The 21,171-nt window shown below is 39.4% G+C and overlaps 1 protein-coding gene across 2 annotated transcripts in view; it reads right to left on the bottom strand.

Annotated features, from left to right (window-relative positions):
* LOC101482928 (guanine nucleotide-binding protein G(olf) subunit alpha) overlaps positions 1-21,171 on the bottom strand; it is a 53,985-nt gene that overhangs the window by 16,853 nt on the left and 15,961 nt on the right. For both annotated transcript variants that reach the window (XM_004555256.5, XM_012920217.5), the window contains exon 5: positions 13,393-13,490. In XM_004555256.5, the coding sequence (XP_004555313.1) occupies positions 13,393-13,490 (98 nt within the window). The remainder of the gene's footprint in view (positions 1-13,392; positions 13,491-21,171) is intronic.

Below are 21,171 nucleotides of genomic sequence, written 5' to 3'. Positions count from 1 at the left end.
CCACAATTTAAGTGAATGGGAGCTACGTAAAATGTTGTGTGATGCATGCAAAGAACACACCAAGTCAGGCAGAACTTCAGAGACAAAGTGTTGGTTGTGGCAAAGTTTAAAATACAAAAACAAAAAAACAACAACAACAGGGCATTAAACCACAAGAATAACTGAAACAGGTGTGGCCCAGGTGACACACATCAAAATGAAAATGATGCTTTACAACCAAGTGGTAAATGCAAACCACTGGTGAAACCGAGGCAGCCTTGTTTAAGCTATACACAGGGATAAACACATCTCACACAATCAAAAATTCAAACCACCTTAAAACGCAGCAGTTTAGTCCAGCTATTGTTTTAGATTAAATCATTCACCTGAATGGTTAATAGTTTCTGCCTTTGCTAGTTGGCAGCTGAAATGCTAGCATGTAAAACAAGCTCATATTTCATTATTTCATCAGTACTCCCTCTGTCTCGCATAGAGAACCACAAAACCCAGCACAGTTCTGCAGTTTTTTATTATTACTATTGGTTTTTTTAATCTAGTATGTCTCTGGACTGTGTCAGAGAAAAACTTCCATAAAACCCAACAGATGTGTGGACATCAACATGCAAGGTAAGAAAGTCTACTGCTGTCACCTGTGTGTGCCAAGCTTGCCACAATTAACCACACATTTCAGCAGCAATGAAAACGACTGAAGTGAATACTGAATAAAATGTGATTCAGCAGTCTCACACAACTCTCAAATATTGTGCGGACAAAGTTTAGCCTGCACTCAACTTTTATCTTTTTGTGGATTACTTTCTTAATTTTGGTTAATGTTCTTTGACTAGTAAATTAGTCACCAGGAACATCCCTCGTACAAATTAGTTCCCTCACATTCCTGTGATGCAAGCAGATCAGGGGAAATGGAAGAGACATGATTTGATGTGTTTGTGATTAGTGGGATGAGTGCATCGTGTCATTATTTTCCCAGTTAACAAGTGCAAAACAGGGTCAGAGGACTCAAACAGGTATCACAGATTATTGTAGTAGCGGGGAAAAAAAAAACCTTACTCAATGTACTATTTAATAAAATTGTGAATACCTGCCACAAGGCAGACAGAACTTTCTACCTAGAAAAAAAACAAAACACTGGGCACACCTTGGGTTCTATGAGATGAGAGCACAATAAGTCTCCTTTGCTTTTCATTAGGCCAACATATTTGAAATATGTCTACCTAATCAAAGTCGTGAATTTGAAAATAAACACCAGTCATAAAAATCAGTGACACCAATATATCTGAAATGGTTCTTTAAAAAAAAAAAAAACATCTCAACTGCAGCTCTGTCAACAAATCCTACATCCATTTCAGTCACAGCAACAGCAGCAGAAGCAGCAGCACTACAACTACTAGTAGTAATCTTCTGTGAATGTATCATGTCTGGTAAAATGGCACCAGATGCATTTTTATAACAAATACAGGTGTAAAGTAGAAAATATTAAACCAAGTTTAAATGTAACAATTTTTAGTAACGTCTAATATTTAATAATACACCCAAATACTGAAATATATATAGTCGAATCTTAAAACCCACACGACTGAGAAAATGAAACAAGGAAATGTAAATTAAGTGATTACTTTGTACGGGCATTATATTCCAGTATTCACACATGGAGACTATTTCATAACATGCACATGTAAGTACATCTGTAACCTGTAGCAGCTGTGAAAGCACATCAGCAGAAGAATTACATTTCTGAATAAATATTGCTTTAGTGGAGAGTATCAGTCACTGAAAAACCACAACAGGAAAAGAAGAAGAGGAAGAACCGGATGTTCGCTGGTGTAGCATATTCTCTTTTCATGACCCTCTTAGACTCGGGTGGGGGGGTGGAGGGGGGGATAGCCATGTCTACGTGGTTACTTTCAGTATAATAAAGCTGTAAAATCTCAGGTTACAAATGCCTGCAACAATAAATCACCCAACCAAGTGTTTACTTAAGTTAGCCTCCAAGCTACCTCTTTTAGCTCAGCCTGACAAAACACCCTACAGCTCAAACTGTCAACAAACCGCTGTGACACCAAAAAAAATATCTATATAAAAAGGTTTCTATTAATAGCATTGTGTCCCATTCTGACCACGTTCCACAGGAGGTGAAAGGTGAGGCTTGTTTGACTAGTGGCTGAGGTGGAGGGAGACCTTTTGCCTGGGTGTGGCTGGACACAACTATCCTCTGGACTCGCTGATAACTGGCCCTGCATGCTACTGAACGCATTGAGGCCAACCTTGAAGTGGTGCTCTGAGGGTTTGAAATCCCCATGTGTGACAAAACATGCTAAACACACATAGTCATGTGCCCGCTCGTAGATTCTGCATGGCTCAGAGTCTGTGTGTAGCTCACTCTGCTAGGCCTGGGAGAGAGTGTGGAGCCAATGAGGAGGCCTGGTCATGATTAGGCAGCAAAATGTATCCTCGCGTGTCAAACCTCACTTTGATCCATTCAGCTTCCCCTCTGTCTGTCTCAGCAGTGAAAGAAATGGTTGAGCTGTGTGGGTGTGTGCGTGTGTGTGGGGCAGGGGGAGACAGAGAAAGCAGGGAAGCATATGAGTGCATTCATACACTTACAATGATTTGTTTTATGTCAGGGCATTAAGAGAAAGTATAGTCAGGAAGTGTATAGTCTCCCTCTCACACGCACGCACACACACACACACATATACAGAAACACACAAAACCAACACAGAGGCGTTTTGTGTCTCACCTTCTGCTACTGACCTTCCCTTTGTTTACAGCGCATTGCCGGGATACTCCCTTTGATTCGGCTTCGCACACGTGACCCTAGCCAGTTTCTGCTCTGCAGTGCTGCTGCTAAAAATAGCCTCAGCTTGCCCTGGCTCCACAGCTAGTTTACATAAGCTCTAAGGGGGGTGGGGGGAGAAAAGGGAGCGACATAGGGGGAGAGAGAGGAGGGGGGAGTCTCAGTAAAGAGAGAGCGATAGAGAGCGAGGGGGAGAGAGGAGGAGTAAAAAAGGGGGAGGAGGGAGGGAGGGAGGGGATGGGATCTATGGACAACCATTCCACAATCTCTGAGCAGGGAACCTGCAGCGCCACTGCTGTCCTCCAGCAGACTATGCCTTTACACTCCTGGTCAACAGCAGGGGGTGTGTGTGTGCGTGTGTGTGTGAGAGAGAGAGAGAGAAAGGTATTTGTGTATGTGTGTGGTCGGCGCACACAGTAACAGACTCACAGATATCCACCATTCACGAGGCTCGCTCTGTCTCTCTGCTGGACGTGCATTTTAACCCAAAAATAAAAAATCTATTTATAGCCTCCCCACCCCCCAAATCTTTAAGTGGAGCATAAGTTCTCATCGTCCTCTGCAGCACTGCTTACACTGAGCTTAAAACCACCATAGTGATGATTTACTTTTTTCATACTGTACATTACGACACAGATTTACATGTTAGACACTTTAGCCAAAATGTATATCAGGTGCTATGGAAATGAGTGGTGTTTCTAATGTGATTCTCCTCAGGCTAAAAGAAGCTGTCAGAGCCTCTGGTCTCTAGAAACAAAATAAAAACACATTGGCAGTGTAGCCAATCTTGTGGCATGTAGCATGCAACGCAGGGCAGCTTTAGGCTTTCTTAACCGCTTTCAAATGTCCACCCAGGCTGGCTGTTTGAATCTATAACTCAACGAATAGACAAAACAATTAAGTTAGAGGAAAACTAAAATCTCAGGCACACATAGGGCATCACTTAAAACATCTTCAAGTAAAAAGCGGTTAACACACAGACACACATACACACACTCTCTCTCAGGGAAAAGGCTTGGCATGTGTTCTCATGTGCTCCGCAACATCCTCTCTGCTATCGCTTTCTGGCCTCAAGAGACGACTGAAAAGAGAGAACGGCTCGGTCCCACAGGGGGCTCTAACAACCTTAAGGACAGTGGTTTGTGTAGATGGTGTCCCACTGAGGTTGCAGCAGATCTGATCCTACATTTCAGTGCAAAACCACTCCTTCCTTTCCCTCAACTCACAGATACAGCCAAACACAAACACACACAGTTCCATAGTGCGTCCTTTGATTATTCCTCAGTCAGCTGACAGGAGGGTCATCTGATTTTAACAAGCGACACAAAGGTTTTTGTTAATCTGGATTATGGTTTTACATGACTCATTTTATGTACAAAGTATTTAATTCTTTTAATTAGTAATGTAGCGATAATGTAAATGAAAAACAGAGCTAGAAGAGTTTTAATTTGTTTGAAACCATTTAAAATTTGTTTACCAAGCATTCATGCCTTAAAAAAAAAAAAAAAAAAAAAAAAAGAGATAAAGCCGTAATTTTTTTAATGCCTTTAAAATGTTCTTACCCGAACAACAAGGTGTGCTGTTTCTATGGCCTGTTTGGTGGTTGAATCTAACATAATGAGGAACATTTGTTTGGTTGTTTACAACTTTAGAGCTGGGAAATAAAAAGAAAAGAAAAAACTCTCACCATAACGCTACCAAAATGTTCCTCTTCCTCATTCATTTCTTCCTCCAGTCCACTTCCTACCTGCCAACAAATGCTTCTCTATTTTTCCATCAAAATAAAAACTACTGTGCCATTGGGATTCAACTCTGTCTAATTCTGGCCTGATACTGTACTTGAAATTAAAGTCAGGCCAATAGTTGATGTTTGTTTATATGTTTAAAAATTTTCAGATTTCTGTCTGACTTAAAGTACATGGGTTTTAAAATCCCACCAAATATTAATATCAGTGTGCATCATGCACACAAGAAGTTTACAGTTGTCTCAAATCTGAAACATGCACACGCTACGAGTTTGAAAACACAAAGGCAGCAAAACTTTAAACTGTGATGCATCCAGTTTCTTGTACTTTAGCCACACTGTGCAGTGAGAAGAAAGGCAGAAAGCTGAATCGAAAAAAATGTGGATGGTGGAGGTTAACTCGCAGTAATATTTGTCAGCAGCAGTACGTTAGCTGACGTTAGCCTCAAAGGCAAAAATATTTACCACTGCCTAACAACACTGCTAATCCAGGACTAGCGGTGTATGTGAAGTTGTGTTGTTGGCACATATCACAAATCCTCTTCTCAACAGCCCAACTGACAGTTGTAGTAGCTTGTTGTTTCAAGGCTGCCGTTTCAAACTTTCATTTCTTTCAGACTTGCGTCTCTCATTGGCTGTTGTTAAAGTAATCATAACTATGTGGATTTTAAATCTTTAGACTGTTGGTGTTTCTGGAAGTTCTGTAAATCCTCACACAGCCAGCTTATCTAGGTTTGTCATCAGCACTGACAAAGGTCCCAAACCACTCCGCTGAATGACGGGACAGGTTAATAACGCCCAAAACTCCTGAAGCCAAGTCAAAAGAAGAGCTCCAATAATATATCAGACTAATATTGGCAATGGCCAACCCATCATCAGTGGGATTGTGCAAAGAAAAGCTTAAAAACCTCAAAACAAGTCTACTACATTGTTTGTAAAGATGATTCCTCTAGAAAAAAAAAATGAAGAAAATATAAAAACACACAAAACAAATAAAGCCTGGAACATGTATCTGGATCAGCAAAAAGGTTTTAGAAACACTCATCTCAGCCAGAAATTCAGACATTACAAGTAAAATACAAGTCAAAATTGATGCAACAGCACAGATAAACCAACAGTTGTCTCTTTTGGTGATAGGCTGACATCAATCCATATGACTGGAAGTAGAAAATACCGCTGCACCTTTAGCATGACATGTTCTTACAGCCATCATCAGACTCACAAACCTCATGGACTGTGTTGACTGACAGAGATCAGTAACGTAGCTTTCATCCCGTGTGAAAGAAAATCTTCATAGTGTCAGTGTCATACCACTTAGATGATGCATAAATTTAAACTGTGAAAGTAACCCGAATATAACTTATGCAAGCAGCAATCCATACAAATCAACAGAGTCCATGAAGGTTTAACAGCTTCCAGGGGGACAAATATTTCTTATGTGATAAAAACAACTGATCAGAATAAAAGTTCTTACACTGAAACATAAACACGAGTCATTCAGGCTCATCATTATAGGCGGTACATCAGATCAACTAAAACATTAAGAATTCAAGCAACTTATTGGTGACACAAAAAAGCAGCAGTGACATGCAGCCAGTGTATAAATATCGCTCTCTCTGGCTCTTCCATGAACAGAAGAGGCTCCTTATTGAGGAGAGCCACTGTTTGTGAAGCCTAGCCCCTCTGTTTCTGTAGGGCCTTCAGGGGCTGGGGCTGGCTGACAATGCCAACCATTCTTAGCACTTTACAGCCCCAGATGACTGTGTCAGTGGCCCCCAGGCTGGTGGCAGAGTCCCGTGACCAGCACTAAACCCCAGCCCCAGCCTAGTCAAGCCTTAGACTTATCCACCCACAGTCAAGCCCGATCTCCGGGACTCTGCAGGACAGTTGGATACCTGGCCCATCCTAGGTGTGCCTCTGCTGTGGCCATTTTCACAACATAACATCCTAACCTGATTAAACATGCACCACATGTCAGTCACAAACTCAAATCCCAGTTTTAAACCTAAGAACCCGAAGTTGAGTTTTGAAACTTGCTTAAATTAAAAATAAATAAATAAAAAATTCTTAGTCAAAGCAGGCGTTTTCACATAACAATAACTAATTAGCAATTATATTAGCAACTAATTTGGATTTTTGTTTCCTGTTTTTGTACTTGATGAATAACAACTGAACAGTTTCAGTTTAAGAAACACTAATGACCTTAAAAACAAGCTGGTGTGTGTGTGTGTGTGTGTGTGTGTGTGTGTGTGTGTGTGTGTGTGTGTGTGTGTGTGTGTGTGTGTGTGTGTGTGTATATATATATATATATATATAAAAAACAGACTGTGGTACAAAGTCAGGGTGTATTATCAAAAGGTGACTCCATCATTTTCCATTTACAGAATAACATGCACTATGCTTACATATGTTTACAAATATAAAGGTGAGTGTCTATGTATTATTTTAAAATTCGGAAATAGCAAAAAAAAAAAAAAAAAAAAAAAGCATAAAATCTTAACTATACCTATATCAAACCACCTCTTTATGAACTACATCTTTTGTTGCTGTTAAACCATCTAAAAAAGATTCAGATTCCTTTTCATTTGATCAAAGAACATTTGCCTGTTGTTTGTTTCATAATCCATACGCTAAATCTCTTAAATCATGCCCCTAAAAATTAAATTATGATCATTTAAAAGACTAAAAAAATAGACAGACTAATAAAAAAAACAAACAAAAAAAAAAAAAAAAACTGAAATGAAAACAGAGAAAAAAAAACAAAACAAAAACACAAAACTATGAAACAATAAGACATTACAAAAACCCAACTCAATTTGTGAACTATAATGTACACACAAATCTTAGCATTAAATTATTGTGTTCCTGTTGAGACAAAGTCACCAGAGGAAGTACATGGTTGGCTGCTCTGAGTTTGTGGTACATTTATTAAAAAAAAAAAACAAAAACAAAAAAAAAAAAAACCTCTAAGGCATCTCAGGCCTCATCCTCATTGCAGGAATAAGCCCCAACTTGTTCACAGCCAATTTACTCAGTACCACCACCATCCAGTGTAGCTCTCCTCTGGCCCAATCCTGTTTGGCTGCTGCAGCCCAACATCCCAGCCATCATCAAGCACACTAACACAAGAGAGTTTCATACCAGCCTAAACAGCATCTAGCACTGGTATGATGATGAATCTCAACATATTATTTGTGCCATGTTTTGTGTCATATTTGCTGTGGGAACATTCACCACAGCAGCAGGCCTGGGAGTTCAGATTTGCGTGTGAAAAAGTGTTTGATTTTGCCGTTGACACATCCAAGGCATTGCGATGGAACCAGCCTGCCGCAGCTGAAAATAGCTTATAATCAATCAGCTGGCAGACACATATCTGTGCTCTTAAAACGTATAAATGTGCAATGCAGAGGCCAGATCGATGGGTGACAGGATTCCAAAAACATCGATATGGACATGCTCTTTGGCATAACAAGCGCCTGCCATCGGCCCGTACTTATTTCCTGTGCCTCTGTCCGATGGGCCATCCAGCGTTAGGCTGGCTGGAAAAAATATATCTGCCAGTGGTGCAAGGTCTGTGAAGGACAACACAAATGAAACAGAAGAAGTATATAATCCGCCCTTGTAAAATCTAAATATGACATCTAGCTAAATCTAACCAAAATGTGTTCTGGTGGCATTGTTGCAAAACCACAAATCGCAAAAAGTGAGCTACATATAGGTTATTTCCTTTTTGCTAAACCTGCATAGTGACTGATTAGCAAAACTAATTGCTATCAAGATCAAGGAGTCACCAGCACAGCCCCACTAATCAGCATGGTGTTTAAATATAAATAAAAAGAGAGTAAGATATGAAATAAAACTGAAATAAAAGTCATGACAATGCGGTTTTATACTATGTGAGTGTTACAAGCTTGTAATACAACTTGTGCTGACGTTTTCCAGGGAGAATCTTAGTATACTGCTAACATCAGAGGTAATAACCATGAGCAGAAAAACCTGCAAATAACCAAACAAGTTTAGATTCTCCCGCCATCTGAGGAACTGAAAACTCAAGTGAATTACTTTAGACAGCAATGTCCCCACAATCGTAGGACAACTCGCATGATCTGATATCCCTGTGGCGAAGTTGTTCCCACATCATCACAACAGTGTTGGTCCAGGATCAACACCGCAACCAACCAATTACATTATCTCAGAATTCAGTTAGCATTACCTGAGAAGTTAGCTAATACTGTTAAAAACAACAACATAAATAACCCAAATTTAACTAACAGCAAAGTTAACCTGAATATATACCTGTTATATTGAATTGATTAATAAAGTAAATACTTTAAATGGTTACCATCTGTTCCAGGAGAGAGCTTTTTTTCTTTTCCCAGCATATTCCAAACTTATGACATCACAACAACATGATGATGCAGGAACAACACCAGCACAGAGAAATCAGATACACCAGGACAACCCTGTTGTATTCGAGCAGGGCTAATGAAGCTAGCATGATTGTTAGCTTTGGTTGATACCATGTATGCCTCATGAACTGTGGAAACTTTGTGGTTTGATCAGGAAGGGCGTCCAGCATATAACTCTCATATCTATCAACCACTTGTTACAAGGGCGCAAGAGAAAATAGCTTTCTTTATATACCGAGTGCATGTGTGTCACTCTGTGTTCATACCAGTGTATGTGCTTCAGTGCAGCTTAATTCGCTCCGTTTCTGTTAATCCATTACATCTGTTTGTGTCACTTCTACTCTACGCTCCATTTTAACACAGCCAAAAATCACATTAAATCTCTTCTCACATAGTTTTCTTTTCCTAGTGTCAGGCAACAAAACAAGGTGAAATATTGACTTTAATGCAGCCATCAGAGTCAATATTTCCACCAATATTTTGACCACAGAGCGAACAGAGGCAAGCCATTTACCAGGCCGCTGCTCTACACCGCTGAAATCCGGATTTCGTGATCTCGATGCAGTCTGGCAAAAATCTAACCCTGTTCTGAGAATGAAACTGTATTTACACATAAACCAAAGTGTCTCAGCTCTGTATAATGCGCTGCACTAATTAAATTGGCTATTTCTTTGTCACTTATTCCTCTTCCTAGGGGCGGGGCCAGCAGCCATTCCAGTTCAATTCAAAGCTACCCTCAAAGTTCAGATATCTATAGTGGGAAAATATGAGGCTAACAATAATGTCCCATAATCTACCACAATAAAGTGGTAGATTATGGGACCTTTAAAAAGCAAAGCCTAAACAACAAGAGACATTCACAAAAAAATAAAAAAAATACTGATATCAAAACACAAACATTTGATTTAATACACCCAGTCTCCAACAGAAGGACCTATGCTCCCTTTCTTTTAACCCAGTTGGCAGCTGAAGCAGTCTGCCACAACTTCCAGGATGGTTACTCAGAACAGTTCGTGGTCATAACAACAATAGGTGTGCATGTGTATATGTGTGGACCTTTACACATACATGTCTGTTGCCATGTAGGACAGAGTATCTATGAGAGTTCATACAGAGGTTAGAACCGAGAGGAAGTAAGCGAGAGGCTGTGGAGTCTGACAATTTCCAGCCTTCAATCAAAACACACGGCTCAGGCAACACAGGGATACTGTGAGGTTTCTGCTGAAAAGCAAGATTTAGGAACATGGTGCAAAAAGCCTAGCAGTTATCAAAATGGTTAGACCATTCATTTTTTTTCAAGATTTAATATTTCTGTTTATGTCAAATAAATTTACAGCACCACAGTTAGATTATTACACAACTTTATCTTTCAAAGAAAAAACATTCTGAGATGAAAAGTCACAAAGCTTTAAGTTTAACAAATAAGGTAATGTTTATTCTAAAGATTTTATTTTGTGATAGAGAAAAAAAAAAAAAGTAAAGCGGGGGCGAGAGATGGGGAATATAACACAGCAAATTGGCCTGGGGCGTACTCAAACCCATGCCGCTGCAGCCTTCGGTACATGGGGCACGTGCTAGAGGGGCGCCCCGATGATGATTCCTTGACCAAACATTATTGTATAACTGCCCAAACAGGAGCAGAGAGGCAGAGATAGGAGGATAAAATGACAGGCAGAGGAGAGCAGAAAGAATGAATGATATTTTTGTGGAGGAGGAGGATGAAAATAGAGAGGGAAAAAAAAAATCTGACTTCAATCATTTGGCAGTATTTCCCCCCCCCCTCATTCAAAACAGTAGATGTAGGACAGAAAAAGGCATAGCAACCAAGTTCAAAATCAATACACACAACAGAGAAGTCACACATGAAGCACTGAAACACTGTATGCTTTTCATTGTCTTCATTTTACTGTGTTAATGTTTGCTCATGTCACAGGACAGCTGTATTATCAGCACTCGGGCTAGCTGCAAGCCTCAGTGGTTTCAGCTATGACAATATTCCTGGAGATTTCAACATTCAGAAGCATTTGCAGCATTTGTGACGAGGAACTAACAAAGATCTGAAATGTTTATGGTACCACGATATTAAATGATGTCACCATGACACTGGGATATGGACTAAAATAAACACAACATGCTCTTTTCTTTCTTTCTTTTTTGCGCTGCCCTACAACACGCAGACTGACTCAGAGCAGCAAAGACAAACACAGGCCGTGTGGACTGTAACAGCTCCACCTTACAGATTCATGTGACTCTCTAACCATCACCTGACTTTTTCTCTTCTTTCTATGGACGCTCCTCACAGGCAGGGGAACAACAACAAAAGTTACATTAATGTTCGAGGAACAGAAGATATTTAGGGGAAAATTAAAAACTCTCCCTACACTCCAAACATATGAACACACCAGTCACTGATGTAGCCTGCTTGTGACCTCGAGTTATTAGTTTTGTATCTTCTAATGCGTTTTAGCTTTGAATTCAGTTTGGCTTCAGTTAGTTTCCAGAGTGGGCTTGCTTCTTCCAGTTTTTGTTAGTTTTAGTCTTTTCAATTATAAATATATATTTTAAGGGACAGGTATTTAAGAAAATTGTAATAGATGTGACATTACCACACCACTGTAAAGACATCCTAAGAACACTTCCTCTACATTTTATATTAATTCACTTTGTAAGTTCATTTATCTATTTATTTATTTTTTCCCCCCCCAAGTCTAGGTTTTTTTTTGTTTGTTTTCTTTTTCTTTGTTTGGTTTGTTTTGGGGTTTTTTTTGGGGGGGGGGGGGTCAGTTAACTGCCAATGTTTTACCACACCTAGATTTAGTTTGCAGTTTTACTTTAGTTTACTATAATGACCTCGCTTTGATCGAACCCTCAGAGATAAAGGGAGCCAACCTTTGGGATGGGAGGGGACTCCTGAGCCCACAGCATGTACATATCCTCATATTTACATGTGACTCCAGAGGTGAGTCAGAGGAGAAGCAGAAAGAGAGCACTGTAATCAGTGAATCCTTTTGCATATCCAAACTTCCTTTTACAGGGAACAGAGGGGCCCTTCCTAGTGTACAACCAGCTCCCTATGGTGGCCCAAAGTGCTTTAGGAGCCGTAAAAACAATCCGGGACTCTCCTCAAAGTGACATCAGTTTCAGCACCCTGCACACTGCAGTATCAGTACTTACTACATCTACAGTTCAGCTGGACTAAGATCGTAGCTGCTACACTTTACACTGTTATTTAGTGAACCAACCCGAAGGTAGATGTTTGTCTTACTTAAACAGTTGAAAAATACTAGCTTTAACTAGAGCAGGGATAGTGGCCTAACAAAGGGACTAATCTGGCCCATCTAATGGATTGGCAAATTGTAAAAGTTGCTATTAAACAAGACCTATATGCTGGACAGTATTTGGAGGATCACTTCATGAGAGCCCAAACTGTTCCTTTCATGTCTACATCATTGACATTATAGATAGCCAGCCATACAAAACCAAGGAATGAAAAAAAATTAGGCATTTTTTTTACTGTTATTATTCCATTCAATAACAAAATTCCTGTTTGTTTTTTTTTACTTTGTTTTTTCCCCAAGTTAAGAGAAATTCTCACCTTTTTTTTAATTATGTGAAAGAGCTGCCAACTAATATGTTTCTTAGAGCACAGTTAAGCCAAAGCCCACCAACAGGTTTCTTTGATTTTCTACATAAGTATTTCTTTACGATTATGTTTCTCAAAACTGCACATCTCAGGCTGTACATCAGTTTTGCAACAATAACAACAATCACCACCACAATAACAACAACGATAGCAATGAAAACAGAAGACCCTCAGAAAGTTTCAGCTACGCTACTTAATACCAAAAAGAAAGAACTGATTTAGAGGCATTTAATCAGTTATAGATTGCAGGAAACAGCCGTCTAGCCAAGACCAAATTTAACTTTATGTGGTTTATGTGCTAAACTGAGTTTGACACCCCCGAACTGCAAGATTACACCATCATTACCTAATTACAGTTTTCAATAGAACAGCTTCAATAAATTTAACACTGGGGCATTTTAATACAGGTCAGACCAGGCTTTGCATATTGCCATGGAGAAAAGCCAAACACTGATATGAGGAGAGATATGCTAAATTTTCCAATGGACAGCTACAGCTCTTGCTCAATTTGCCACACCCAGAGTAAACATATCTTAGCCACATTCATATACGACATGACACCAACAGACACTGCAGAGCTTTCACCTCAAAGGCGACAGGGGGGGGGGGGGGAAAAAAAAAAAAAAAAAAAACAGCCCAAAAAACCAAGGGGGTAGATGAAGCAGAGATTATAATTTGCAGGATGAAAAACAAACCAGGTCCTTTATCCTTCCCATTTATAGCAGCACAAACCACCAAGTACATAAAAGCATGTGTTCATGAAGTGAACTCCATAAAATGTATTATGAAGGTTTGAACTCACTATTGTGCACAGTCGATGAGCTGGTATTCATTGGACCTCTCAAAGCATGCTTTCACTCCTTCGTCGTCCCACAGCTTCTTTGCGTGATCAAAGAACTCCTGAGAGGGATTAAAAAAAAAAAAGTTTTAAAAGCAACAAAAACACATCAAGAAAAACATTTATATACAAGTACATGTACAGTCATATGAAAAAGAAAGTACAATCTCTTTTAGTTCATCTGGTCTTCAACAAGTCTTATAAATAGGTACAAAACATGACATATTAAATATTATTCATTTAATAAAAACCAAGACATAAATGAAAGAGCAGTGTTGGAAAAACTACGTGCACCCTCACTGTGTCTATAGGAATTAAGAGAGTGAGTAGCAGCCAGGTGCTGCTAATCAAATGCACTTGATTAACTTATGACTATTAATTGTGAGCAACAAACAAACACAAGCAAACGTTTTGGCTTTTTCGTGGTCTCAAGCATTTAAGGATGCTGCCCAGCAATCCAGGAAGGGTTGCAAGTCCATTTTCAAAAATATAATCCTTCCCAGGGAGAAAGATTACGCACAAGTTGCCAATCTCCCCAGGAGTGGACGTCCCAGAAAGCAGCATGTTAAATGTTAAAGTTCATGACAGTAGAATTAGAAAAAGACTGAACAAGTATAGCTTGTTTGGAAAGGATACCTGGTGAAAGCCTCTTCTCTCTAAAAAGAACATGGCACCGTGGCCTAGGTTTGTAAATTTGCATCTGAACAAACCAAAGAACCGATGAGACCGAAGTGGAGAGCCTTGGCCGTAGTGCACAGCGAAAACCAAACAGAATATCAACACTAACACCTCATACCAGTTGTCAACCACAGTGGCGGGGGAGTGATGATTTGAGGCTGTTTTTTTCAGCTGCAGGACCTGGTCACCTTATAGTGATTGAGTGAAACAGTGACGATCCATCTGACAGCTGGAGCTAAAGCTGGGCTAAAACTGCACCATGCAACATGATAATGATCCAAATTGCCCACAAAACAAGAATCAAAGCGTCGCAATGGCCTGAAGTCTAAAACTTAACCTGACTCAAATCCAAAAGTAGCATCTAGTAGTAGCATCACGTGGAAAATTATGAAAAAAGTTAATTGCTAATAAAGGTGGTTCAACGAGTAATTGAATCATGGGGCGGACTTAGTTTTTCACTCATGGTTTCTGCATTTTTGCTCAGTTAAATAAATAATAAGACAGTTTAATATATTATGTGTCATTGTTTACCTGAGGTTTTGTTTAAATAATTTTAGAACTTGTAAAGGACCAAATAAGTTTTTTATTTGTATATCATGTCCTGACACATACATTTTTCTCTTTCTTTATATAAAAAAAAAATAGAAAGAGGTTGCAATTCTATCCTGTGTATTATGACATTTTCCAAACGTTCTCATGTTATTTCTGAAAATACAACTTTTTCTAGTCATGCTACAACCCAAGCATGTTATTTCCTGACTTGAAACGTATTTAGCCTAGCTTTGGGATACCTGTTGGGATACCTTTGCGTAACCTCCAGTTTGCAAGAACAACATTCTCTCAGCAAACATGAAAGCACATAAGAACAACAACACGTTGCGGGTGTCCACAGCTCTCCGTGTCCACTAACAACAAATACATTCACGACCTTTAGCTTTGCGCCAAAAACAGATTTCTTAGAATCCGTTTCTACTGCTACACGTAGCAAAAGCCCAACCCTATCTTTAACCCTTTTCACTTTGGTGCTGTAAGGTAATGTAAGGTAAGTAGGTCATCTAAATACCTTCTGATATGTTTTAGTTCTCCCCTAATGGACAAGACCTGAGAGAACAATTTAATAAAAAGAAGAAAAAAAAAGAAGAATGATGATTCAGATATTGGAAGTCCAATCTAGTCCGAACACTGCTGTGTCACTGTAGGGGCATGAAGTGACAATTTATGACATTGGAGGGTAGAATTAAAATTGAAATAATATTGGATTGATGCAATCATTTACTGTAAATCATTTCATTACCATTTCATTGGTATTAATTAACTGTTAAAAACCCACACCATCTGACTCCAGCTGCATATTTGAGGTGTGAGAGTTCATTTCATTCCACTTGGCACCACCAACAAAACAATACGACTTCCTGGAGAAGCTTTCACGTAGCCATCAAGCTAATTCTGCGCAATGAGAGCGGGGATGCTGCTGGCTAAGTGTATTCACTGATCATCGTGTCTTCCAATGTTATTGCACTTTGCATTCAAAGTCAGGGCTTCAATGACATGACGCATGACATTACACCTGGAAATTTAAAGCAGGACACTGCAGACACTTTTTGGCATGAAAACAAAAAACAAAAAACTTTTTTCCTTTAAAATAACCACTTTGTATAAACATCTATCAAGAAAAACATACTAAATCACACAAATCACTAAACTGAAAGTTACATATACACAGTACACACACACACTTCACCCAGACCAAATACCTTTCTTCCATAGCTGGAGACAGTTACCTCAAAATGCAGGAGCAGAAAAGAATTTCTCACTCAACAACATTTCCTACATAACTACTGGACATGATGAAAACAGCAGGTCTCCTAGTTTGTTAGATCTGAATCACACCTATACAAAGATATGCACCATATATTCATATCCATGCTTCCAGGTTTGGTTTTCTCTTTTCCACCGTGTGTGTGTGTGTGTGTGTGTGTGTGTGTGTGTGTGTGTATATATATATATATATATATATATATATAAATGATTTAGTTTGAAAAATGGCTATAAAAATGAAAAGTAAGGTAAGAGTCTTTGAGCACATGCACCCCCCCCGAAAGTCTGTTGTAAGCCAAGAAAATCCCTAGCTTTATGTTCCATTTTACAACCTGTTGCAACAGAAAGGACAAAGTTGTAAACTAAAATGCTAACAAACACCATCTGTATTAGTCAATTAAGAGATTAGATGTTATATTGGCGGGGGGGGTTTACACTCACTGTCACAATAGAGACTATACAGTTCAGCCCCTACTGTCACTCTGTAAGGACTGCTGTGGTATCTTAAGTTTTCATGTTTAAATTACAAAACTACAAGCTGACGTTTAAAGAGAAGAGAGGGTCAGAGTGAACTTAACTGTTATGTCTCTCTCCATTTCATTAAGTCTGTCTGACGTTATCTATGTCCTCCCGCCAATCTAAATCTAAAAGCAACATGAGAACATACGTCTTGCATGTACCCAATTTTGCTTTCCCATTCAATTCCTTGATCCATGTTTATCCAGGAATTTCTAAAAACTTAGTGTAGATCCTCTAAAGTACATAAATATAACCTGCACTTCTGGTGAATGAAATCCATCCATCTATGCTGTAAATGCGTAGTTTCAGTACTTCAGCTAATGAGAGAAACTCATCAATGACTTTAAGACACTTTCCAGGAGTCTCTGTTCAATCTAGACAGAGGTGATTCGGCTAATATTCCTATTCGCTGCTTGTCCACATGTCTTTGAAATGGGCTCCTACTCTAGCATGGAGGCACCACATGACTCTCTGCGCTCAGCACTGGCTCTTCGCTGTGACTGGAGAGAGGGTTAAAGTAGCCCCAAACCAGAGAGAGAGGGGGAGAGAGAAAGGGAGAAGGGAGGCTGATAAATGATCACATGCTCCGGGAGATCTCCTCTCGGCAGATCCGGTGATTCAGTTAAACATGGAGTGGGAGGGTAAAAAAAAAGAAAAAAAAAAAAGACTGATCCAGTCCTTTTGTTATATATGGCCTTACATTTAAGGTTTTTCCTCACTTGTGCCTTTGATAGACTTTTCATGCCAAGCTGTTAGCTGTTCTATCAAAATATGCAACATAACACATTGCACAACTGTGGATCTGCTTCCTGCAGCACACAGTTTACCTCTTGAACAAAAAAAAAAAAAAAAAAAAAAAAAAAAAAAAGCAGCCATATTTGCTTTCTGGTCTGTGTTTGCGTTCACCTCGGTTTCAGTCGAAATTCAACCCCCAACTGAACCAGTATCAGTAAGACAACACTAGTGCTGGTACAGGTCTCATAGAAGAAACATTAAGGGGTCTGAGACCCTAAAGAAAGGCTCAAAAAGGCTGGTGAGTGCTGAAGCTTGATGGAGGGAGGATGAGGGGTGGAAGGGGCAATAAGAAGGAAAGGAGAAAAGAAAAAAAAATATGGTCCTTAGGGCTCTTTTCCACAGAGGCGTGTGACACTGGGTCTTTGAATAAATGCAGTGTGTGCTACAGTGCCCTACAGAGGAACTGATAACACAGAAAGAGACCAGGAGGGAATCTGCTAAAACACAAGTTTTTTAACCCTTTCCTATGCTCTTCCTCCCACGCCATTTCCACCCCCCCACTCTATCGCCAGCCTCAAGATACTGATCATTTCTCAGCCTCTCAATGTTAATAAAGTTTTTGTGATGTAATCTGTCATACAGGTCAGGAAGACCAAGAACAAAATGGCCTACATTTCACTTAACTCATCAAAATAAAGTTGTAAAGCAAATGGCTTGCATCTTCCGTCGAACACTTAAATTCATTTGGGTTACTTTATAGATAGCCATTACAGGTCAAAAGCCTAATAACCTCAAATCCTTCCATACATAGCCAGCCAGACAACCAGTTGGCTCCTCAGTCAGCCATTGTCACCACATTTATTGAATCTTGGTATATCAGTGTTAGATAACTGTGCTCAGAGAGGCCTGACTTTGATGGGTTGAGTGCAGACAAATTTAGCCAAAAAAAAAAAAAAAAAAAAAAAAAAAGAGTGAACAACTGTTCAAGACTGTTCTTCATTTTCCAGGGCCCGGCTCTAAACTAAATGATATATAGAGCGTTTGCAGTCCCGGCCCAAAGGTTCTGTAACAACCTACCCAAGGAAATCAGGTTGTTGGAGTCAGTCACCTCCTTTAAGTCATATCTTAACCCATGCTTTTATCTGATACCTCTTCTCAACTTGACTTTTAATTTCCCTTTTGCACTTTGTTTTATTCCCTAAATTTTGCAAATTCTGTTATTATAGGTTTCCAATTAGTAACTATTACAACTGAGCAGAGTTTGCTTTGTTTTGCTGGTCCTGTGAGGAACTTAATAACATGACGTCCTAAAACAGTAGCTATGTAAATAAAGTTTTTTATTGTTATTTATATAAGATGAAAAAAACATAAGAGAAGGCCTCCAGGCCACCTTTTGCCTCTCTGTAAGGATCCTCAAGTGATGAACTGGAAAAACTTCAAGGACTTCCCATGTTCCACTATAAAGATAACTACAACGGAAACTGCCCTTGATGTCTGTAATGGGGAAAAAGTTAAGCACAAAGCAGTTCCAATTACTTACAGGAGGAATAATCACAGGTTTGGCCTGTAAACCGATATAAGATGATATTAAATCATGTTACACACTCACTGACAGTGTTCCACAAGTTGAACCGAGGCAAAAGATATGAACCGTGCATCCGTACAGTAACTCTGCTCCAGCTTAAAGAACAATAAGGTTCGCCTTTAAGAACAGACTGCAAGATATAAAGTAGCATTTTGGAGGCTTGATCCATCAGGGTGTAAATAAGTAACATTAATATATTTCAAATATGTCTAACAGAAATAAAACTACACAGTGCTAAATAGAGACCGGGGCTCATTTGAATTTGCTTCACTTCAGCTGACAGACACTGTCAAATGGCTAACGTTGCCACCGCAGTGACATTTGTTTCCATTTGCATAGATGACCGTTTGTATCCGTGCTTTCCTTTCCATGGGTCTACTGTTATCCAGGGCTACAGTGGGAAAAAGTTTTCCCTCCTGCTTTGATTATTAAGAGTAAAGGGCACGAGAGCTGAGCATGTCCACTGAAATATGGCATAAATAAAAATGTCTCTCAGTTTTACATCAACATGCAAAAATCATACAGGATGATATCCATTGGTTAACAGAAGCAACGTCAAAGTTTCCACCAGCAATACGTTCAACAGATCGTGACACAATGCGACCACAGCTCTGAGGCTTGTCGCCTAATACAGTCGCAACTGCGAAAATCTTCCGTCTACGCCCTGACAATGATATCAATATATAAAACCCAGTTAATTTAACTGTATTACTTGATAAACAAACCAAAACAACAACAAAAAAGTCATATGGACCCAGCCCATGGTGTCAAGTGTCAATGATTAAAAGACAAATGGAATTTTGGTGGCATTTTGGTTTACAGTGCACAACACAAATTGGAAACGGGTCGCTTTTTACCAGCATGTCAGCAGGTCTGAGATTCCCAAATAACAGAGAGGAAGTTGGAAAAGATTAAACGATCTGGAGAAAACTAAGTTTGAAATAAGCACATTTTCAGGTTAATGGGAATTAAAGTAGTTTACAGGGAAGGGGACATCATTTGGTGCATGTTATTTTTTTTTAGCCATCACAGCTTTACTTATTAATTAAGAGAAATGTAAGAAGTCAAAGGTTATTGTGTACCACTTCTCCACAACACAAAACATGACATCATCTGTCCAAAAATATGCTTCCACGTTTCAAACCGGCGCCAACAGATGAAAGCCACAGGTTGCCGATTGGCCGTGTTCCTGCACTGCTGTATTAGATATCACGCCTAGTGGCACTAAGTGACAATGTAGTGGTGACACTGACGGCACAAGTGAAGCCTGAGACCGATGACAAGCACAGACGCTCCAAACAGAGCCATGTTGTTCCCTTTGGCCTGGCCGGGCCTGGGAACTCAACGCCGACTCTCCCCACGGCCCCGGCCCTCACACAACACAACACCAAGACTACTGCAGGCACTCTCACTGTGGGCCCCAAATGCCTTTAATGGTTATTCTTGTAATGTCTGAGCTTAGCACAGTTGCAAGATCCAAAAAAAGAGCATCTTATTCCAGATAGCTTCAACATTAGCAATGAAACCTTATCAGAAATTCATTGTAAAAACACACAGCCAAGAGAGATCAAACCCACAAATAAACTTATGTCCATCTTGTCTTATTTCTCCATATAACTGGCAACATTTTTAGAAGCTGAAACTGTACAAGGATCGAGAACAGCAGTAAAAGTTTACAGGGGAGAAGCTCGAAGTGAGCAATTTGTTTACTCCTAAAATTAACAGCGCCACTTGGGTCTAAAGATACAGGAATGCATACAGAAATAGGAATCAATTTTAAGACTTCTTAATAAGGACAAATGGATACCAGTTCCACAGGAGAACAATACCAACTCTAGCGGTGTGATGTAGTTTTATCTCTTTGTATAACAACTGACCGTCTATCGCGTGAAGAGTTGCCTTAACTTATTCTCAACAATAACACTGTGGGTGGTTCATCATGCCCAGTGTCACTAGTCTTTGGACCAGAAGGAACTGCAAAGATAAAAGACTCTACTGGCAACAAAGTTTTCCAAATATCAGCAGAGGGTTGATACTCTTCTAGTCATTATCTGGAACTTGATTGTCTTAAATCCCGTCGTCTAAAGTTAAAGTTTCTGAGCACATCTTGAAACCATTTCAAAACTCAAAAATTGGAGCCATATTCTTTTACTATTTCTACATTTCCTCGTCTGTCTAGCTTCTTCTTCTCCTCCTCTCATTGTTTGTCAATGCAAGATAATTTAAAAAAAGAAAAGAAAAGAAAAGAAAAAAAAAAAATTCTGATTAGAGAAATGTGAATCAGGTGACACGCCGTGCCAGTTCCAAGGACTGGTGTAGTTCAAAACCTTTTGGGAAGCTTTTGACAGAGCTTAAAGTCAACTTTGCTCAATTTGAATAGCATTATTTCACTTAAGCAGTTTCCTGTA

The sequence above is a fragment of the Maylandia zebra genome, linkage group LG18 (genome assembly GCF_041146795.1).
Source record: "Maylandia zebra isolate NMK-2024a linkage group LG18, Mzebra_GT3a, whole genome shotgun sequence".
NCBI classification, from domain to species: Eukaryota; Metazoa; Chordata; class Actinopteri; order Cichliformes; family Cichlidae; genus Maylandia; species Maylandia zebra.
This window is presented reverse-complemented; position numbering and strand designations above follow the sequence as displayed.